The 23,432-nt window shown below is 38.3% G+C and overlaps 2 protein-coding genes across 6 annotated transcripts in view; both read left to right on the top strand.

The window, feature by feature from the left end:
- eif4h (eukaryotic translation initiation factor 4h) overlaps positions 1-15,606 on the top strand; it is a 30,695-nt gene extending 15,089 nt beyond the window's left edge. Inside the window, exons 2-8 of one of the 4 annotated variants that reach the window (XM_061972437.1) lie at positions 3,704-3,891; positions 7,280-7,344; positions 7,420-7,522; positions 10,072-10,146; positions 10,424-10,591; positions 14,227-14,342; positions 15,214-15,606. In XM_061972437.1, coding sequence (XP_061828421.1) covers positions 3,704-3,891; positions 7,280-7,344; positions 7,420-7,522; positions 10,072-10,146; positions 10,424-10,591; positions 14,227-14,342; positions 15,214-15,216 — 718 coding nt within the window. In that variant the 3' untranslated portion in view covers positions 15,217-15,606. Of the gene's footprint in view, positions 1-3,703; positions 3,892-7,279; positions 7,345-7,419; positions 7,523-10,071; positions 10,147-10,423; positions 10,592-14,226 lie in introns of all 4 variants that reach the window. The other 3 variants (XM_061972436.1, XM_061972438.1, XM_061972435.1) reach the window with 3 other exon arrangements.
- A 2,073-nt stretch (positions 15,607-17,679) lies between these two features.
- rffl (ring finger and FYVE-like domain containing E3 ubiquitin protein ligase) overlaps positions 17,680-23,432 on the top strand; it is a 16,640-nt gene continuing 10,887 nt past the window's right edge. For both annotated transcript variants that reach the window (XM_061972446.1, XM_061972444.1), the window contains exon 1: positions 17,680-17,804. The gene's annotated coding sequence lies outside the window, so the exon portion shown is untranslated. The remainder of the gene's footprint in view (positions 17,805-23,432) is intronic.

The raw sequence follows: 23,432 nt of genomic DNA, 5'->3' as shown, positions 1-23,432 counted from the left end.
CCTCAACTTTATCAGTATTTTTTGCCACCTTTCCCAACTTCTTTGTCACGTGTTGCTGGCATCAAATTCTAAAGTTAATGATTATTTGCAAAAAAAAAAGTTTATCAGTTTGAACATCAAATATGTTGTCTTTGTAGCATATTCAACTGAATATGGGTTGAAAATGATTTGCAAATCATTGTATTTCGTTTATATTTACATCCAACACAATTTCCCAACTCATATGGAAACGGGGTTTGTATATACCTTAATTGTTTTCAAATGGTGTCTGTAAACGGCTGATCAAACAAAACAGAAGTCATCATCTTGGACCCACGAGCTGTGGAAGCGAGCTCTCCAATCAGCTAAACGGACTCAATAACTCCACAGTGACGTTTTGGTGACTTTACAAATCTGAAATAATACAAAAAGAATGCCATTGTAAGGTAATGATAGTAACAAAGACACTCGTAAACCTGTTAGCATAGTAGCTAATGCTAACGACCCTGGCTTCATCAGATTACCATAGCACATAAAAATGTGCAGAAATACACTCCGACAGACATCACACATGGGACAGCCAGAAGACCAAACGGAAACTGTACTTCCGGTAGGTTTAAACAAAAGTCTAAACAGAAGAGCTATGCAGCCACTGCAACTTCTGCAGTGAGTGAACTCGTCCAAAAGATGGCGCCATGGCACAAACAATAACACACCTATTCAGTGTGTTTGTTTGCTTGTTTTAAACTATTTACTTTATGCTGGCCATCAGCGGGGAAAAAAATCCATAAATAAAACTACAGGGTTCAAAGTTTAAGAAAAAGTAGCGACTTATAGTATGGAATGTACGGTATTATTGTATTATTTTATGTTGAGAACAAAAAGCAAATGTAGCTGGTTAATCTACTGTTAAAATGTTGGTAACTACTTTAATTGAACATTTCTTCAATCATGAAAATAAGAGCAGAAAGGTTTTCCTCTTGTTAATTCAACCTAAAGTGTTGGTTGCACTTTATTCAAATAAGATTTGAACGCATTGGCCATTAGTTGTTGTTTGTATCTATAATTCATTCATACATAATTCCCTTAAAATAATTTACAGGACTATAGGAAACTTCACCTGCAGTCCAGTATCCATCCATCCATCCATTTTCTACCGCTTATTCCCTTTGGGGTCGCGGGGGGTGCTGGAGCCTATCTCAGCTACAATCGGGCGGAAGGCATCGTACACTCTGGACAAGTCGCCACCTCATCGCAGGGCCAACACAGATAGACAGACAACATTCACACTCACATCCACACACTAGGGCCAATTTAGTGTTGCCAATCAACTTATCCCCAGGTGCATGTCTTTGGAGGTGGGAGGAAGCCGGAGTACCCGGAGGGAACCCACGCAGTCACGGGGAGAACATGCAAACTCCACACAGAAAGACCCCAAGCCCGGGATTGAACCCAAGACTACTCAGGACCTTCGTATTGTGAGGCAGATGCACTAACCCCTCTTCCACCGTGCTGCCCAGTCCAGTATCCACTATTTATTATTTGTTTTTGCTTTAAAGTTACTGAAGCGATTTCAACTCCCTGAATCGTATTGGCAACCACATTCTGAATCAAATCGTTAAAACAAATTGTCAGACCCCTAGAAATCAGACTATTTCAGTGCATGGAAAAATACTGAATGAGTGCTATAGAGAGAAATGTCTCTTTTTATACAATCAAATGTAAAATAGATTCGAAACTGCCCCAAAAAAATGTAAAGGCACTTTTTTGTTTGTAGAAGAAGTAGGGTCGAACGGTTCACGAAACCCAAGGTTGGGATCATACCACGGTTTTCAGTTCAATTTGGTGTACATAATTGCTCTGCACTGTATTGTAGAGTGTTTAATTTTTTTGTGCAGATTTTTATATTTACATTTTTTTTTAATTCTATTTGTTTTACTATGTAGACTTGTTTTACCAACCAAGTGTGGGCTTTTTGTGTGTTCATCAGCTGGTGGGCGGAACAATCCAATTAATTGATTGACTTTTCTTCTAACTTGTCTTTGCATGAATGTACTATGGAGTGAGCAAGGGTGCTATGTTTTTGACTTGATTTTAAGTCATACTTGCCAACCCTCCCGGGTTTTCCGGGAGACTCCCGAAATTCAGCGCCTCTCCCGAAAACCTCCCGGGACAAATTTTCTCCCTAAAATCTCCCGAAATTCAGGCGGAGCTGGAGGCCACGCTCCCTCCAGCTCCATGCGGACCTGAGTGACGTGTTGACAGCCTGTTCACACGTCCGCTCTCCCACAATATAAACAGCTAATGATCGAGGGCGAGTTCTTGGTTTCTTATGTGGGTTTATTGTTAGGCAGTTTCATTAACGTCCTCCCAGCGCGGTAACACACAACAACAGCAGTCATGTTTTATTCTACCTTAACGCAGTTCGTCTGCCGTAAACAGCAATGTTGTGACACTTTTAAACAGGACAATACTGCCATCTACTGTACATGCATATGTGACCCACCCATAATGTGTCACATTTTTGTGTTGATTTTATTTATTTTATTTTGTGGTTTGAATTCGTTTTTGGAGCTGTCATTACACATTTATCAGTATTCACATTGGTCAGTAGGGGGCAGTAAGGCGTTTCTTCCCAATTGAATGCTATCACCTGCAGACCGGAAGTGTCTTGTCATTCTGATTAGCGCGACCAGTCTGTGAACAATTGAAACGTCCTGTGTGCTTTTTCCTCCTGTATAACAGGTTAGTTTTGGTGAATCAACTCACTGAATAATATCCATGTGATCTTTATAAGTTTAAGTACACATTCTGATGGTGGAGCCTAACTCTAAAGTGTTTGTGAGTTGTAGTTTGTATTTGTGAATGAATCCAGTGCACAGCTGCAGTAATCAATACAAAATGGCGACGTGAGTACGCAATGTTTATATAGGAACTTCTGATCCTAATTTAGACTCCCAAATTAGAGCTCCCGTTTTCTTATTGATTTTATAATGTATATTTGCATTATGTGTGTGTTCTGAAATAGTGACAGAGAATAGAACAAGGATGGACAATTCAACCCTTAACTCAACAATGAGTAGATGAGTGTTATGTGTGTATATGTGTAAATAAATGAACACTGAAATTCAAGTATTTCTTTTATTTATTTATTTATATATATATATATATATATATATATATATATATATATATATATATATATATATATATATATATATATATATATATGTATATATGTATATATATATATATATATATATATATGTATATATATATGTAATAAAATATATATATATATATATATAGCTAGAATTCACTGAAAGTCAAGTATTTCTTATATATATATATATATATATATATATATATATATATATATATATCTTAACCACGCCCCACCCCCGACCACGCCCCCCACCTCCCGAAATCGGAGGTCTCAAGGTTGACAAGTATGTTTTAAGTATTCATTCGTTTGTATAGTTTTTTTTTTTTTTTTAAGTCAGTTGTCCTTCCGGGACCTTCCATCGAGATCGGCAAAAACAACATCTTTACAGCATTTTATGATTAATGGCACCAAATGGCGAGCGCATATGTAAGGTAAAACACCGTCCCAGAGAATCCGGATCTCAGTTCTAAGCAGGAAAATTGTTTATTCCCATTTCTTGCCACGTCAGTTCATATGGTGGATTGCCTCACCTGCCATGATGCTTTGTTCTCCCATCAGGCGCGGCGGCAGCGGCGGCCCCGCAGGCGGCAGAAGGATGAAGGAGCTTCCGACAGAACCGCCCTACACCGCCTACGTGGGCAACCTGCCCCTCAACATAGTACAGGGCGACATCGACAAGATCTTCAAGGACCTCAGTATTCGCAGCGTGCGCCTCGTGCATGACAAAGACACGGACAAGTTCAAAGGTCAGAAGGAGTTCCATATTATAGCCTGGTATTAGGGATGGAACGGTTCATGGTAAAAATTCAAACCTGACACAATTCAGAGCACCTGTGTCGTTCGGATAATAACAATTACAGGAGAAGCAGCAGTTGTTGAGCCTCCTCAAAAGACAGCACGGCGACCGGTGTGGTGCGGGCAAAACATGCCGTTTTGCATGTCTCCCTGGAGTCCTGCTAGCAGGATTAACGGCTATCCACCGTGCTAAATAGGGCTCGAAAGGGCATGTGATTTCGCAATGCATTGTGGGTGCCGGGTAGCCATTTTTGCTGGACGTAGGTTTTGTTTACCTGGCTGTATTGTACCCGCGGTAATGTGAGAGTGAGCAACAAACTGGATTAAAATGGATCGTACAAAATAAAATAAAAAATCAAGGGACCGCACTGAGACAAATTGTTGCCTATTTCAAAGGCTCGTTACCTCGAAAATTGACGTCACTCCACCAATTTCACAGAGATTTGAATAAGCTGCCGCGATTGTCGAAGCCAAACTTGCATACATCTCGTCAACAGAGTCAGTTTTTATACCGGTGAAGAATTTCAGAATGCAAAGTCTGTTAAAGGGTAACTGCATTTTTTTTAAAGTTTGCCTATCGGTCACAATCATTTTTTTAAATTAATTCTAACTATTAAATAAATGCAATCAAAAGTCTGCTCACAATAGAGCAGGGGTGCTCACACTTTTTCTGCAGGCGAGCTACTTTTCAATTGATCAAGTCGTGGGGATCTACCTCATTCATATATATAATTTATATTTACTTATTTATGAAACATATGTTTTTGTTAGCAAGTTAAAGGTGTTTAATGATAATGCAAGCATGTTTAACACATATAGTTAATACATTAAAGGTGTTTAATGAAAATACAAGTATGTTTAATACATATAGTTAATACTGTTAACAAGTTAAAGGTGTTTAATGATAATACAAGCATGTTTAACACATATAGTTAATACATTAAAGGTGTTTAATGAAAATACAAGTATGTTTAATACATATAGTTAATATTGTTAACAAGTTAAAGGTGTTTAATGATAATACAAGCATGTTTAACACATATAGTTAATATTGTTAATAAGTTAAAGGTGTTTAAAGATAATGCAAGCATGTTTAACACATATAGTTAATATTGTTAACAAGTTAAAGATGTTTAATGATAATGCAAGCATGTTTAACACATATAGTTAATATTGTTAATAAATTAAAGGTGTTTAATGATAATACAAGAATGCTTAACACATATAGTTAATATTGTTAACAAGTTAAAGGTGTTTAAAGATAAAACAAGCATGTTTAACACGTATAGTTAATATTGTTAACAAGTTAAAGGTGTTTAATGATAATACAAGCATGTTTAACACATATAGTTAATATTGTTAATAAGTTAAAGGTGTTTAAAGATAATACAAGCATGTTTAACACATATAGTTAATATTGTTAATAAGTTAAAAGTGTTTAAAGATAATACAAGCATTTTTAACACATATAGATTCCTTTCTTTCATGAAGACAAGATAACGTCCGTATTTTCGAATGGAGGAGAAAAAAAGTCCTCCTTTCTGTCCAATACCACATGAAAGTGGTTGGTTTTTGGCATCTTATTTATCCAGCTTCCGTACTCCTCTGTATACACATTACAAGAAATACATTGTCGGCAAACTCCGTAGCTTGCTAGCTTGTGCACGCCAGCTTTCTGAGACTCTTATTTTGTTAGCGCAGGCAGGATGAAGCAGAGCTTTTATTGTGCAACTGTGTAGTCGGTCTTTGGAGTTTTGACGACAGGTACGGCGCCAGAGTCTGTTGAAATAAAGTGTTTCTCGCCTTCCTGTCGGTAATTTTAATGAGCTGGCAGCAGCCAGCGTCATCTCAGAAGACCCTCGGGTGCCGTGAATGTCAATCAAGTGACGAAAGTGACGTTATAGTGAAGATTTATGATCGCTCATTTTTTTAATGCCTGGCTGGCGATCGACTGACACACCCTCCACGATCGACCGGTAGCTCGCGATCGACGTAATGAGCACCCCTGCAATAGAGCCTATGGAAGCCGCTCTATTCTGCCTATAAAGCCTTTAAAAAAACATCCAAACACCTCCATAAAGGTTTTATATACATGATGTAAGTACCGTATTTTTCGGAGTATAAGTCGCTCCGGAGTATAAGTCGCACCGGCCGAAAATGCATAATAAAGGAGGAAAAAAACATATATAAGTTGCACTGGAGTATAAGTCGCATTTTTTGGGGAAATTTATTTGATGAAACGCAACACCAAGAATAGACATTTGAAAGGCAATTTAAAATAAATAAAGAATAGTGAACAACAGGCTGAATAAGTACGTTATATGAGGCATAAATAACCAACTGGTATGTTAACGTAACATAATATGGTAAGAGTCATTCAAATAACTATAACATATAGAACATGCTATACGTTTACCAAACAATCTGTCACTCCTAATTGTTAAATCCCATGAAATCTTATACATCTAGTCTCTTACGTGAATGAGATAAATAATATTATTTGATATTTTACGGTAATGTGTTAATTTCACACATAAGTCGCTCCTGAGTGTAAGTCGCACCCCCGGCCAAACTATGAAAAAAACTGCGACTTATAGTCCGAAAAATTGGTGAGGGAGGGGCAGAGACAGAGAGAGAGAGAGAGTTATGATAAACGCGCATGCGTCGCCAGGCTCTGCTTTTTATCCATAGATTTATCACATTTAATTTTTTATTATCTATAACAGGGGTGTCAAAAGTGTTCTCCGGAAGCCATTTGCGGCCCACAGCTTATTCTAAAAATACTATTAAAATAAACAAAAACATAACAAAAGTGAAATAAAAAAGCTTAAAGGTTAAATGTAATTTAGAAAAAGTTGCAATGTTGACTAATAAAACAAAGCTGTTTTTTTTTGTTTTTTTTCAAACTGTCATTGCTCAAAACATAATATTGAATCAAAATCAATGTTATTATGAATTATTGACCTATCCAAGGTTCCCATTACTTCACATCAAATATTCCACTAAGAAAAATATTTTTGGTGGAAGATTTTGCAAATTTAGTAAATAAATAACCCAAAAATGTATATTTTGTTGTTTTCTTACTGTACCGAAAATGAACCGAACCGTGACCTCTAAACCGAGGTACGTACCGAACCGAAATGTTTGTGTACCGTTACACCCCTAGTATATAGTATTCTGAGGTGTTATAAAAAGAACAACAATGTACACATAACCAAACCAAAAACCGTGACCACAAACCGTGTTAAGATCCGAGCCGTGGATTTAGTGAACCGTTCCACCCCTTCATTGTGTACAATACTCTGTCCTCCCTGACATGTTGTTTTTGAACTATTGCAGGTTTTTGCTACGTGGAGTTTGATGATCTGGACTCTCTTAAAGAGGCGTTATCATACGACGGCGCTGTGAGTAGCCTCAGTGTCTTTATGTCTGAGGTTGTGTTCGAGGTGTGTGACGGTCACCACATCTGACCCCCGCAGGAGTTAGACGACAAATTTCTGCGGGTGGACATCGCAGAGGGACGGAGACAACCGCGAGGAGGAGGAGGAGCCGGCTTTGGCTTCCCTAAAGACGAGGGCCGAGGTACAAATACAAGAACAAACGAGGAAGGCGTTTGTGATGTCACTCTTTATTTTCATCACATCGCCAGGGAAATCCATGTTGTTAAGTATTGTCGTAGCAAAACTATTTGCAAATGCCTAAATCAAAATGTGCGTCCGTAACCCTGTTGTCACGTGTCTGAGTACTGTGTGTGTGTGTGTTGTATTTCTACCCTTTTTGAGACATCAACAAGGAAAAGTACCTTCCATATCAGGACCGGTTAACAAGTTAGGACATAAATCATGGTCCCAATACGGAAAACCATTACATATAATAGAGAATGTCTCATTTGCACCCCTAGTGGTGAAATCTATCAACATTATGGTGGTCCCAAAAAGGAGGGATTTTTCAAATTGACTGTGTCGGTTTTAAAAGTGCTCCCCCTCTGGCCAACATATGAAATAACAAGTGTGTGTAAAAATTTGAAGTACTTCCCCTCTGGCCAACACATGTAATAACAAGTGTGTGTAAGAAATTGAAATGCACCCCCTTTGGCCAAAATTGATTAAAAAATTAAAATAAATGTACTTAGAGACATACTGTAATAACTTAAAGTAAATACCAACAAAAAATGACCTAAAAGCAGTCTTTTTCTCACAATGTGTCGACTTTTTTCTTATAAAATTGGGAACAGTTTCTCATATTCTTTCTGTTTCTGTAATATTGCAAGATTTTCTCGTAAATGTATTACATTTTAATGCAAAATTGTGACATCTGTCATATAAAATTCTGACTTGTCACAATATTGCCAATTTTTTGTTATTGTAAAATTGTGACTTTTGTCATAATTTTGCCAAGTAAAAATTCCGATTATTATGATATTGCCATTATATTTAAGTTTTCTTATAAAATTGTGACTTTTGTCGAGTAAAATTAGGACTCTTTTCATAAAATTGCCCAAATTTTAAGCTTTTCTTGTAAAAGTGCGAATGTTATTGAGTAAAATTCCAACTTTTATCATAATATTGCACAAATGTTCAGTTTTTCTTGTAAAATTTTGACTTGCGTTGAGTAAAATTACGTTTTTCTTGTGAAACTGTGACCTTTTTCTTGTGAAATTCTAACTCATTTTTCACAACAAGCTTTTTTATATTTGTATAGCATGTATATATTATTAAAGTTGTAAATACACATCTTTATATATCTGGAAAAGGTGTGCCTAAAGAGGTAGGCATTTTTCGGAAGTCTCAAGAAGGTAACAAATACAAGAAATATTATGCCGTTGTGTCCTTGGGCAAGACACTTTACCCACCTGCTCCCAGTGCCACCCACACTGGTTTAAATGTAATTTAGATATTGGGGTTCACTATGTAAAGCGCTTTGAGTCACTAGAGAAAAGCGCTATATAAATATAATTCACTTCACTTCACAATAGCTAACCGCTAACAGCAAGCTAGCGCTCCTGAATGTAAAATTCCATGGGTGGATCTACACCTGACATCCACTGTAATGATACCAAGTACAATAGCGTATCTAGTCGATACTACTATGATTACGTTGATATTCTTTATCGTCACAAAATCTTTTTTCCTTTTCTAAAAATTCATATGTTTATAAACTCAGGAAATACGAGGACTTTGAATATGACCAATGTATGATCCTGTAATTACTTGGACCTAAATGTGTGGTATCATCCAAAACTAATGTAAAGTATCCAAACAAGAGAAGAATAAGTGATTATTACATTTTAACAGAAGTGTAGATAGAACATGTTGAAACGGAAAATAACTAGATATTAACAGTAAATGAACAAGTGGATTAATAATCCATTTTTACAGCTGGTCGTTTATAATGTAGACAAAATAATAGGTGTATAAATGCCACAATATGTTACTGCATATGTCAGCAGACTAATTAGGAGCTTTTGTTTGCTTACTTACTACTAAAAGACAAGTTGTCTTGTATGTTCACTATTTTATTTAAGGACACAATTGTTCTTCGATTGCAATATGTTTAATGTACCGTAACATTTTTGGTTAAAATAAAGCCAATAATGCCATGTTTTTTGTGGTTCCCTTTTTTCGAAAAGTACCAAAAAGTATCGAAATACATTTTGGTACCGGAACAACCCTAACACAGACATATCGAAATACAGATTTTTTTTCAGGACACAAAAATGAAAATACACACAAATCTGATTACGCTCACACACACAGATTGAGATACAGACACACAAATTGGTACACGGACACGTCTATCGGATTACACACGCACAGATTGAGATACGCATTTGCAAACAGTTTTGCTACAATAATGTTACTTTGTGTAGTTGTAGTTAGCTTTTTCGCTGCGTTCACTTTCCTCAGAGGTTTTTTTGTTGCCACTTGGTGAAGGCCGTAACCTGCGGCAAGTGTCCTAACGTCTGATTGGCTGACGCACTACTAACACGCAACGGGCTCCTCCGCCTCTTCTGCTCTTCATCTCCTCCGAGTGATCTTTCCACTTCCTAAACTCCTCGCCTGGTGCTTTCGCTCCCTCTTTGAACCTCAAACTCCTCCCCTCTCAGTCTCAAACTCCCGTGTTGTCTGCAGGCCGAGGAGGTTACCGAGGCGGCGCCCGAGGAGGACGTGACGGTCGCGAGGACTTCTCCGATCAATCGGGTGGAGGTGCGGACCAATCAAAAGGGCTGCTGGTCATCAGCCAATCAGATGACAGGACGCTTCTATCATGTTTAGGCATGAAGTGACACATGTGGAGGGAGGGTTGGGGACATGTCACGCTGCGTGAACGTGACCAAACATCAAAGTGCGCGGACTAGGGTGGGGGAATGAAGGTGCATTTCCTAGTGTTGTCATTTAGGTGGTCACGACCTTTGACCCGGCTGCGTCCATCATTCTTTTCACTTCAGCCGGTCTCACTGCCTGACCCGCTGTCTGTTTGCAGCCTTCCGAGAGGACGACTACATGGGAGGGCGGAGTCGTGGAGGCGGCAGCAGTCGTCCCGGTGACAGAAGGGGGGCGGGGCCAGGCGAGAGCGGCGGCTCCATGGGTCGCTTCAGAGAGGGCCCGCCGCCCCGTGGAGCAATGACAGATTTTAGGGAGCCGTCTGAAGGTACCTGTTTTTCTTTTGTCTCATCCAGGGGTGTCCGAAGTGCGGCCCACAGCTAATGTTTTAAAAGTTCAAAATGCTACTACCAAAAGAGAAACAACATAACAAGTGGACTAAAAGAGCAAACGGGTGCAATGTAACAAGAAAAATGTTGCTACATTGACTACATTCCCCCATTTAGAGTTGGAAAATGGGTTAAAAAAATATATGGTCTTTTTTCTGCAACATCAAGGTATATATTGACGCTTACATAGGTCTGGTGATAATGTTCCCCTTTAAGCGCAAAAAAATATGACTAAAGTTTTCATTTGCACTTTAATTTTATTGACAGTTTAGTTCATAACTTAAAAGTACAACATAATTGTATGTACATTTATTTATTGACAGTTATTTATGAGTCTCTTCTTATGCAGTATATATGATTAGTATTTATTTTTCTAATCAGTCTGACCTAAGCCTGATATTTGTGTTAAATGAATAATATTTGTGATTAACATGTGCTTTAATATCATTTGACAAGGTTGTAAACTTTAAGGTTAAATATAATTATTGAACATGATTCAAATCACGAGTAAGACGACTGATTCCGTGTACATATTTGAGTGGGACAACAAGAAAGTGATTAAAATGTAGGGGGGGGGGAAACCATGATATGACCTCTTAACACTTTTATGAATGGGGGCCCGAATGCAGCTGAGATAGGCTCCAGCACCCCCCGTGACCCCAAAAGGGACAAGTGGTAGAAAATGGATTGATGGATGGGCCTTTTGGATTTTTTTTGACTCATTGTTCAAAATATAATAATGAATCAAAAGCAATGTTGTTATGAAATATTTACATATTTAAGGCTCCAATTACTTCACATCAAATATTCCACTTTTCAAATTTTTTTGGGGGGGGAGCAATAATACATAAAAAGGACCAAAATATTTACTTCGGATCTAAAGTTGATGTGTGGATATTTTCGCGTTGAAAGCAAAATAAGAAAAATAATATATGACTTGTTAACATTTTATTGACAGACCCTCTTGGGTCCCCGGCACCTTTAACACTCACCAAAATTAGAGGGAAGCCCAAATGGTTACATACTGTAAATATTGTATTTGTTTTGAAAATGAATATTTCTTATTGCCGAGAGCTCAAACCACTTGTAAACGTTTTTGTGTGTCTGTATGCGGAATAAAACTATGAAACAAACTGGACTTACAACACAAGCAATGCCAAACTATTAATGGATTTAAACTATTATACAAACATGGGGTCTGGTTCAAATATAGAGATGAGGGTCTTTAATTTGACCTGCTGCTGTACTCTGTCTCAAATAGGGATGTCCCGATCCAGGTTTTTGCACTTCCGATCCGATACCGATATTGTTTTTGCATTTCCGATCCGATACCGATACTGACCGATACTGGCCTATCCGAGCATGTATTAAAGTTTAAAGTTATTTTGCCTACTTAGTTGTCAGAATCATGTTGAAAAGGGTTTTAGTACTCTTGATAACAACTAGCCAGCTGAATTAGGGGAGTTTGAATAATACACAATGGTTGGTAACAAGAAACTGACCTGTTTATTCAAGGATAAACACAAAATAGACAAAATTATACATGACAAACAGAAATGGCATCATTGAAACAAGGGCTGGGCGATATGGCCTTTTTTTAATATTGCGATATTTTAAGGCCATATTGCGATATACAATATATATCTCGATATTTTGCCTTAGCCTTGAATGAACACTTGATGCATATAATCACAGCAGTATGATAATTCTATGTGTTTTGATTGATTAATTGAGACTTTTATTAGTAGGTTGCACAGTGAAGTACATATTCCGTACAATTGACCACTAAATGGTAACACCCGAATAAGTTTTTCAACTTGTTTAAGTCGGGGTCCACTTAAATTGATTCATGATACAGATATATACTATCAGATATATACTATCATCATAATACAGTCATCACACAAGATAATCACATTGAATTATTTACATTATTTATAATCCGGGGTGTGGAGGGGGGCGCCGGATGTAAGTCAAAAAGACAGCCAAAAGAGTTTGATATGAGAATAAATCTAAAGTTAAAATATAGGTTAGAAATGCACCCATTTGCAGGAAATGTAGTCTTGATTTTCAAAATTTTCTTTCAAGGCTTGCATGTCTACATTAAAACATTCTTCTTCATACTGCATTAATATATGCTACTTTTAAACTTTCATGCAGAGATTTTTTTTAAATGTCTCAAAAAAAAATTCAGTGTTGACAGCTAGATTTTTGTGGACATGTTCAATAAATATTGATGTTAAAGATTTATTTTTTTGTGAATAAATGTTTGGAATTAAGTTCATGAATCCAGATGGATCTCTATTACAATCCCCAAAGAGGGCACTTTAAGTTGATGATTACTTCTATGTGTAGAAATCTTTATTTATAATTGAATCACTTGTTTATTTTTCAACAAGTTTTTAGTTATTTTTATATCTTTTTTTCCAAATAGTTCAAGAAAGACCACTACAAATGAGCAATATTTTACACTGTTATACAATTTAATAAATCAGAAACTGATGACATAGTGCTGTATTTTACTTCTTTTCTCTTTTTTTCAACCAAAAATGCTTTGTTCTGATTAGGGGGTACTTGAATTAAAAAAATGTTCACAGGGGGTACATCACTGAAAAAAGGTTGAGAACCACTGCCTTAGAGGGAGCGTTGCTCGCACGGCTGCGCTAGCATCACAGCTAACGTTAGCCATGCTGCCACCTCTCTGCTGGGAGAGGACGTATACGTATGTGACGTATGACGTGACAGTATGTGACGTATGACGTGACAGTATGTGACCTGTGTAAGAAGGTGCGCTTGCTGTCTGTGAGAGGGAGACACAGGAAAGAGTGATAAGAGCCTGTCGTGTAATGCCAGCAGCTAAAAGCAACTGCGTGAGAATTCACAGACCTGTGGATGTGTTGAAGGTGTGCTGGAAAATGCGGAACGGAAATTACAGAGCAGCAGAAAAGTGGAATGTATTATTTAAATCAATGCGTTGGAAAACATGGACCGGAGTTTCTTTTTTAACTGGATCTGGATCGGCATTTTCCCATGCCTTGCCGATACGCATTTTTTGGCAAATATCGGCGGCCGATCCGATCCAAATATCGGATCGGGACATCCCTAGTCTCAAAGTGTTAACATGTGCTCAATGTTTCCTTACCATTATTGCTATGTTGTCTATTACCATTGTTGGTATATTCATTATTGTTATTGTTACGGTGTAATAATTATTGTGGTAATGCCACTATGATACAACATGTGTATTATAATCCTTGAACAAAGTAAGAGTGAAACTCATGTGAATAATCAATGAATGGAGAACTGGGGGTGGGATTAAATCAATTATCTTCTTCCCACTCCCTTTCAGGCAAAACTGGACAATCATGCATTACATACTATACATTACCTTTTGCACTACATTCATTTATATTATTATGTGTTGTCAACGTTGTACTTTTTTATGTCATTGCCTGAAATAAATAAATAAATGAAAAATAAAAATATCCAAAAGGCATGCGTTTGGACACCCCTGGTGTAATCATCCCCCCTCTCGTCCCAAGGTGCAACGTTTTGTTTGCGTTTCTCATTGCAGAGGAGCGGGCGCAGCGGCCTCGCCTGCAGCTGAAGCCTCGGACCGTCTCCGAGCCACTCAACCAGGTCGCCAACCCCAACTCCGCCATCTTTGGCGGCGCCAAGCCGCGAGAGGAGGTGATTCCCCGAGAAAAACCCTAAGACTGACGAAGGCCGCCGCGGCCGGTTTGGGGGGGGGGGCGTAGGGGGAGGGGCCTGGACGTTTGTGATAGTGAACTCGAACACGAAGAAAGATATATGCGAAAGACGAGTTGGAACGCCACGCAGCGTCGCGTTCCTTACCGGCAAGTGGACGCCAACCCCCCTTTTTTTCCTCTTCCTCTTTCTTCCTTCTTCTTCCTCGCAGTTGGAGCAAATTATTTATTCTTAGAATAATAAGCACTCAAAAGGCATCTTGTCAATGCATGTTTGGGTTTCTCAGCCCCGCCCCCACGTCAGCTTACTGTGATGTCACACTTGGTCCCTCCCCCCCACTTGTCATTGGAAGACCGGTAGTCATTAAACAGAACCCTTCCCCCCCATCTTTAAAGATGAACAAACTTTGCTACTTTTGCTCATTGTCGCCATGGCGACTCAAGTAAATATCAGCGCGCTTTATTGGCTCCTCCCACTGATGCTCTTCTTATAGCCACAGGGGGCACTCCTGAGTACAATCAGTCTGACGGGAGGCAGCACAAGCTAGTCCGTATGCTACGCTATCTCTGTATTAACTCTGATTTTAATACAAAATGTTCTCTGATTGGTCCACACTGAAGAACACTTTCGCCAGTAGGTGGCGCTACCATGCGCGTCACCAGACTTACCTATAATCTGCGCTCTCGTCTTTTCCCTCCTTCCATTTCGCTGTCACTCCTCCCATCTTTTCGTCCAGGCTACTTAACATCGACTCGTTTCCTGCCAGACGGTGGCAGGATGGCGGGAGAGAAGAAAGTCAATCTACAATGTTGTCATTCTGTGCTGTTTTTTTTTCCCCCCCATCTTGCAGCAGTGACTCGTTTACGGCAGGCGAGCAGACGGCGGAAGGGCAGAAAGCGTTCGTTTCAGTGTGGACCACGAGGACGAAAGACGAGTCCAAATTGTTATTGTGACCTTTTAGAGGAAACAAACGATCACTTTTTCTTTTGGTTTTTTTTTTTTGGTTTTTTTTTTTTTACTTTTTCCGCCTTGGACCCTGACAGTCGGGACGTGGTCCTGGTCCAGACCTGGCTCTGTATCTATCTGGTCTTTTGGACCTGGCCTGTCTGTCATCGTCCTGATTCTTGTGTCATGTGTTGCAGAAATTTTCTTACTGTGTACAAAAGAAATAAAACAGCTGTTTTAAATATTTTCTTTTATTCTTTGTGACAATTATGGCAATAAAATGGAATCATCGCACATCAAACTTGTGATGGTTCAATCGTTTCTTGTTGTGCTTTTCTTGACACCCAAACTGCGGCCTGGGAGCATTTGATAAAATTACAACTAAAGAAGGGGAAGCCTAATAATCCAGTTAATTTATGTCTTTATAACAAACGTTTTTTTTTTTTTAAATTGTGTTTAAATTTTGAGAACTGTTTTTTTTCCCCCATCAAATTATGCTGATGTATTTGTTGAATAACAATGTGTACGTTTAAATATTCAGTTTGATCAAATTCAATGCAGAAATATTTGTTGCTTCAAAACTCAAGACCCACTTCCGGTATATTACGGTAAGCCCGAAGAAATACAGACAGTTTAGGTTAGGTGTCAAGTTTTCAGTCGCGTGAGTGAATTTCGAAGCAACAAGTATTTCTTTACTGAATTTCAAACACTACATTTTTACTTAATGAAATTGCCAGCAAAATTGTAAATCAGGTACATAAATTAGTTAGTTTATTATTACTTCGGTCAATGGTCAACAAAATAAACAAACAGGTAGCGGGGGTGTATAATGTAGCCCGGAAGAGTTAGGGCTGCATGGGATACTGGGTATTTGTTCTGTTGTGTTACGGTGCAGATGTTCTCCCGAAATGTGTTTGTCATTCTTGTTTGGTGTGGGTTCACAGTGTGGCGCATTATTAGTAAGAGTGTTAAAGTTTTTTATACAGCCACCGTCAGTGTAACCTGTGTGGTTGTTGACCAAGTATGCCTTGCTGTCACTTACGTGAGCAAGCAGAAGCCTCATACAACGCGTGGCTGTGCCAGCACGCTGGTTGGAGTGGGCGCTAAATGCTGTATCATCACGGCACGTTCGAGAGAATAGTTGCCTTGAAATTCGTAATCTGCCGGGAAAATCGGGAGGGTTGACAAGTATGACGCTGTCAAGCGCCATTCATATAAAACTCGCAGGCCGCACTAACATTCAATTTTCATATTAAGGTGTGGGCCGCGTGTCTGAGACCCTTGCTTTATACATAGCACAAAGCAAAAAAAAACCTTTGTATGCAGTGTTATTTCATTTTAAATTTCATAAGATTTTTGTGGCTCCCATTGTTTTCTCTAATTTGTGAAACTGGTCAAAATGGCTCTTTGACTGGTAAAGGTTGCCGACCCCTGGTTTAGGCTGAAGTTGAACACTTATTGCGCCTAACCCTATAAACAATGTCAAATACAAGATGAGCTTCTGAAAAATTATGAAATTTCCTTTTCACAACATATTATAAATACACATTGTACACAACATAAACACAGTTAAATTATATACACAGTAAAGACATGTGAAATATCCTTGTACCTTGCACCTTTGTACCAAGTATATACTATATACAAACAATTATACTTCCATTATTATTTATACACATTTAGTTTTTAATTAACATTGATCATAGTATTAACTACTGTGTTGATTCAAGAGTGATATATTTTTAAATTCAGTGTAAAAAATTTGTGTCTTCATACTAAAGACAAATTAACCTCCATAATTTATGTGGACTGTTTTTTTTTTAATATCAAATTATGTTGACAATTTCATTGAACTACAATTTGTGAGTTTAAACACTCATTGCAGAAATGTTCGTTGCTTTAAAACAACAAAAAAATATTTAACAAACTTTCGGAAAATTGCGCCTGATGCAATCACAAGTTTTCCGTCACGTGACCCGGAAAAGAGTTGCGTATTCAAGCTAAAAAAAATGTTTTTTTTTAACACACTGATTTTAAAAACACTTTTAACCAACTGGATTTTTAAACAAATGTTGCTAACAGTTATATTTAATGAAATTGTCAACATAATTTGATGTTAAAAAAATTAACTAACGGTGTAAAAAAAAATTTAAAAAAAGCTTTTGTATTAAAGACACAAATTAACCTCCATATTAAATAAGGCAAACATGCTATGTGAAGAGACAACGTTACAATGTATACATGAGAGCAGATTTACCTTTTTAGCCTTTTTACATTTAAAAAAAAAAATCAAAGTGGCTCTTCAGTGGAGAAAATGTGCACTCTCACTGTTACAGCACTTTCAGTTTCAAAGCAAAGGGCACATTCCAATGACGTCATCGATTATTCCCTTTCCGTATCACCTGCAAGCGACACGATGACGTCACGCGGCCACCTGACGCTTGGGCGTCGTGTTCCTGTTCGCTGTTGGCCAGCTAGCTGCGATAAGAGCGTCAACAGGTAAGAAGTTTTCTCCGTGTGGCTTTTTTTGGGGTTTTGTTTTGTCCTCTTCTCGTGGCCCGACGGACGCGCGCTGCCGTCGCGGGTTTCCGGTACAACTTTTCAACTCCTTCGACGTCGTGAAAAGTTCACCTGGGTCAGCTTTGGCGACTAGCGCTGTTAGCTTAGCATAACTTGAAACTTTGAACTCGGATGTCAACTTATTAGAGAAAAGCTTCAGGAAAAAAAATGTTATTTTGACCTCGTAGGTACGGGCGGAAGTGAAGCTCGGTGGCGTGTTCACTAACGTCCGCGTGAAACAAACCTTGACGTGGCTGGAAAGATATTCTTCAAAAGACGACAACAAGTACTCAACTTTCCCGAAGTTTGTCCACGGGACGTCATTTAATGAAGACTACTCGTGAAGTGTTGTCAAGTAGCAACGTTTTAACTTTGGTACGATGACACTGATAACCGAGAGGTGGCGCTAATTAATTCATGAAGTCCCTAAAGTTCATTATGGAGATGGGAGTTACGGCTCTTTAGAGGGAGTCGTTCCTTTTTGAAAGAGCCGTTCAGGGGGGGAGAAAGGGGGTAGGATTAAATCAACTTTGTTTCTATCAGGGTTACAAGATCAGATGTGGATCAGAATCATTTCTATTCACCTATTTATTAAAGTATTGGTGTATTCTGACCAACGGTCCCTCTAAGGCAGTGGTTTTCAAATGGGGGTACGCGTACCCCTGGGGGTACTTAAAGGTATGCCAAGGGGTACGTGAGATTTTTTTTTTAAATATTCTAAAAATAGCAACAATTAAAAAATCCTTTCTAAATATATTTATTGAATAATACTTCAACAAAATATGAATGTAAAGTTCATAAACTGAACATCAAATCAAGTAGGCTATTCCATTCATTACAATGCAACAATGCAATATTCAGTGTTGACAGCTAGATTTTTTTGTGGACATGTTCCATAAATATTGATGTTAAATATTTATTTTTTTTGTGAAGAAATGTTTAGAATTAAGTTCATGAATCCAGATGGATCTCTATTACAATCCACTTTAAGTTGATGATTACTTCTATGTGTAGAAATCTTTATTTATAATTGAATCACTTGTTTATTTTCAACACGTTTTTAGTTATTTTTATATCTTTTTTTCCAAATAGTTCAAGAAAGACCACTACAAATGAGCAATATTTTGCACTGTTATACAATTTAATAAATCAGAAACTGATGACATAGTGCTGTATTTTACTTCTTTATCTATTTTTTTCAACCAAAAAATGCTTTGCTCTGATTAGGGGGTACTTGAATTTAAAAAAAATTCACAGGGGGTACATCACTGAAAAAAGGTTGAGAACCACTGCTCTAAGGTGCGCGCCTGCGCAATTGCGCACTGCTCACGCATCCTCTGCGCACAGCAAATTAATGCCACGCAGAAAATCAAAAATCTCATCTGAACTCTAAACGAAATAAAAACATTACAATTTATTCTGTATGATTTTGCAATGCAACTCTGTGAGTGACAAGAGTGGCCCCAATGAATAAAACAATCTTTGTCAACACAGTTCAATTATCGTCTGTCCAGACACTTTACGAACAGGAATTCCATCAATCACTTTATTGAGCAAAAACCACACCAAAAATATGAGTAAAAAAACTTGTATCTATAAAAACTGGTAATTTTCTGCCAAACAAACCAGGCTTAAACCAACTTTGTCATCCGGTATATCAACAGAAGCCGCTCGCTCTGTCTCACCTGCACCAACACACGCACTCATGGCACTAAGCCAGTGCTGCGTTTAAGCCCACACAAAAAGCTGGACAACCCCAACGCCACACATTGTGTAAATGCCAGGTTGTGACACTCTGACTCCTCAATCAGATGTGTGCTTATTTTACTGCCATTTATTAAGGATGTTAATCTAAGGATATTATTCATGAAATATTGTCACTAGATTTCATAAATGCTAATAAAAATATGTATTTTACAGACAGAAAGTTACGGGAACCAAATGTAATCTCTGAAAGGGGTAACATTTCTTTTAAAGGGGAACATTATCACAATTTTAGAATTGTTAAAACCATTAAAAATCAGTTCCCAGTGGCTTATTATATTTTTCGAAGTTTTTTTCAAAATTTTACCCATCACGCAATATCCCTAAAAAAAGCTTCAAAGTGCCTGATTTTAACCATCGTTATAAACACCCGTCCATTTTCCTGTGACGTCACATAGTGATGCCAACACAAACAAACATGGCGGAAAGAACAGCAAGCTATAGCGACATTAGCTCGGATTCAGACTCGGATTTCAGCGGCTTAAGCGATTCAACAGATTACGCATGTATTGAAACGGATGGTTGTAGTGTGGAGGCAGGTATCGAAAACAAAATTGAAGAAGAAACTGAAGCTATTGAGCCATATCGGTTTGAACCGTATGCAAGCGAAACCCACGAAAACAACACGACAGCCAGCGACACGGGAGAAAGCGAGGACGAATTCGCCGATCGCCTTCTAACCAACGATTGGTATATGTTTGTTTGGCATTAAAGGAAACTAACAACTATGAACTAGGTTTACAGCATATGAAATACATTTGGCAACAACATGCACTTTGAGAGTGCAGACAGCCCAATTTTCAGCAATTAATATATTCTGTAGACATACCCTCATCCGCGCTCTTTTCCTGAAAGCTGATCTGTCCAGTTTTGGAGTTGATGTCAGCAGGCCAGGGAAGCTAGGGTCGAAAGGGGGTTTAGCTCGCTCGTCTGCGGGAACAAACTGCCGCCATTGCTTGCCGTGCTACCGAGGTCCTTTGTCCCTGAATTGCTCACACACTCCGGCAGATTCAATGGGGATCTGGCGGCAGATTTCTTTGACTTTATCGTTGGAAATGCATCTGCTTTGAGTGTCGCAGGATATCCACACATTTTTGCCATCTCTGTCGTAGCATAGCTTTCGTCGGTGAAGTGTGCGGAACAAACGTCCAATTTCTTGCCACTTTCGCATCTTTGGGCCACTGGTGCAACTTGAATCCGTCCCTGTTCGTGTTGTTACACCCTCCGACAACACACCGACGAGGCATGATGTCTCCAAAGTACGGAAAACAGTCGAAAAAACGGACGTTGTGACGTCATCGCTCCGAGAGCGAATAATAGAAAGGCGTTTAATTCGCCAAAATTCACCCATTTAGAGTTCGGAAATCGGTTAAAAAAAATATATGGTCTTTTTTCTGCAACATCAAGGTATATATTGACGCTTACATAGGTCTGGTGATAATGTTCCCCTTTAAAGGCAGGACCCGCAGCCAGACATACAATACTAGCACATAGGTCATGAAAAACATGTTTTTTTGTTATTGCCTTTGTAAGAGGGCAACATCACTTATATCAGAAAATAATTTTAATAAAACATTTAAATTGTTATGATGTCAGGTTTGGGACAGGTGTGACGCTGGTGTGGCCACAGTGTGCACGTCTGATGTTGCTCACATGGGCTCCACTGAATGCTCAGGGAGTTTGTGCGTTTGCTCACACACATGAAAAATTAGAGGGAACATTGATTCTGACATACCGTATTTCCTTGAATTGCCGCTGGGTATATAGTATGCGCCTGCCTAAAATTACCGCCGGGTCAAACTCGTTTGGCAAAATAATTAGCGCATGCTTAGCATTACCGCCGGGTCAGAATTACCGCAGAGTCAAACTCGTTTCGCAAAATAATTAGCATATGCCTAGAATTTCCGATGGGTCAAACTCGTCACGTCACGAGTGACACTTCACCTGTTATCATTTTCAAAATGGAGGAGGCTGATTTCAATCATTTAAAATCGCATAAAGGGAAGAAGATAAAGAGCTATTCAGTAGGATTTAAGGTCCAAGCTATTGAATATGCTAAAAAGAACAGTAAGCAGCTATGTTTTATTAATATACCGTAGCTGCGTGTGTCAAATATGAGTCATTAAATGACTCCCGCCTCCTGGTGGTAGAGGGCGCTAGTGATCTTTCTTGCGACTACTCGGCTGCAGAAGAAGCGGCAACAGTGAGCAGCAATCGTTTATTTTTTCCTCTCGCTTGCACTTTTAACATGGAGGATTACATATCTAAAATAAAACAGTTTTCTAAACTGGACTTTCAATCGAAGCAGGAGGTAATAATTAAAGGAAGATCTCCATCGAGACAGAGAGACTTTTAAAAATGAAGAAAGATAAGGAAGACTTCTATAAACAAGTTATCGATGCTTTTGTTCAGAAGGAGCTGCGCATGGACTTCATTTATAAGTAAAGTTAAGACCATAATAACGTTTTTTTTTTTTTTATTAACTGTGCTTTTCATGATGGTATCCTTACATCACACTCAAATTTATAAGCGCAGGCCTAAAATTACCGCATGCCTTTGGTAAGCGCCGGAGTGAGAAGAGGTTTTAAAGTAATTACCGCCCCGGCGCTAATTCAAGGAAATACGGTATTGGCTATCACTTTGTTGTTGTGTTTTAGTGTAAACATTCCACAAGGTGGTGCCATTTTCCCATGATTTGAGAGTGATGTCACTATTAAGAGTTTTTACCTAAAAAAAAAATCATTTTCCCTCACCTGAAAAAAGAGAGAATTTTAACAATAGAGACGTTCTGCAGCCCCGTCTTTTTCTCTGCGTCTCTTTGGGGGAGAGGCAGTCGCTGGTTTCCAGGGCAAACATGGCCTTGGACAAAAGACAGATCTTAACCTTCACCAAAAAAAAAAAGCAGCGCAGAGGTCAGGAAAGTGTCACCCCTTGTTGTGTAGCAAAAAAGTAGATGTAGACCAATACTTGTCATGTACATATTGTATATTAGAGGTACGTAGTCCATGAAATATGAAGGCAGTACGTGAGTAAATTAATAAATTACTATAAAAATTAGGGGTGTGGGGAAAAAATCCATTCGAATTCAAATCGCCATTCTCATGTTGTATGATTCGGTATCGATTCTCTTTTTTTTAAAATCGATTTTATTTTTTTAATTTTTTTATTTATTTTTAATTTTTATTATTAATTAATCAATCCAACAAAACAATACACAGCAATACCATAACAATGCAATCCAGTTCCAAAACCAAAGCCGACCCAGCAACACTCAGAACTGCAATAAACAGAGCAATTGAGAGGAGACACAAAACAAAACAAAAGTAGTGAAACAAAAATGATTATTATCAACAACAGTATCAATATTAGTTACAATTTCAACATAGCAGTGATTAAAAATCCCTCATTGACTTTATCATTAGACATTTATAAAAAATTTAAAAAAAGAACAATAGTGTCACAGTGGCTTACACTTGCATCACATCTCATAAGCTTGACAACACACTGTGTCCAATATTTTCCACAAAGATAAAATAAGTCATATTTTTGGTTCATTTAATAGTTCAAACAAATGTACATTATTGCAATCAGTTGATAAAACATTGTCCTTTACAATTATAAAAGCTTTTTTACAAAAATCTACTACTCTGCTTGCATGTCAGCAGACTGGGGTAGATCCTGCTGAAACTAGGGATGTCCGATAATGGCTTCTTGCCGATATCCGATATTCCGATATTGTCCAACTCTTTAATTACCGATACCGACATCAACCGATACCGATATCAACCGATATATACAGTCGTG

This window comes from Nerophis lumbriciformis, linkage group LG17 (assembly GCF_033978685.3).
Source record: "Nerophis lumbriciformis linkage group LG17, RoL_Nlum_v2.1, whole genome shotgun sequence".
In the NCBI taxonomy this organism is placed as follows: domain Eukaryota; kingdom Metazoa; phylum Chordata; class Actinopteri; order Syngnathiformes; family Syngnathidae; genus Nerophis; species Nerophis lumbriciformis.
This window is presented reverse-complemented; position numbering and strand designations above follow the sequence as displayed.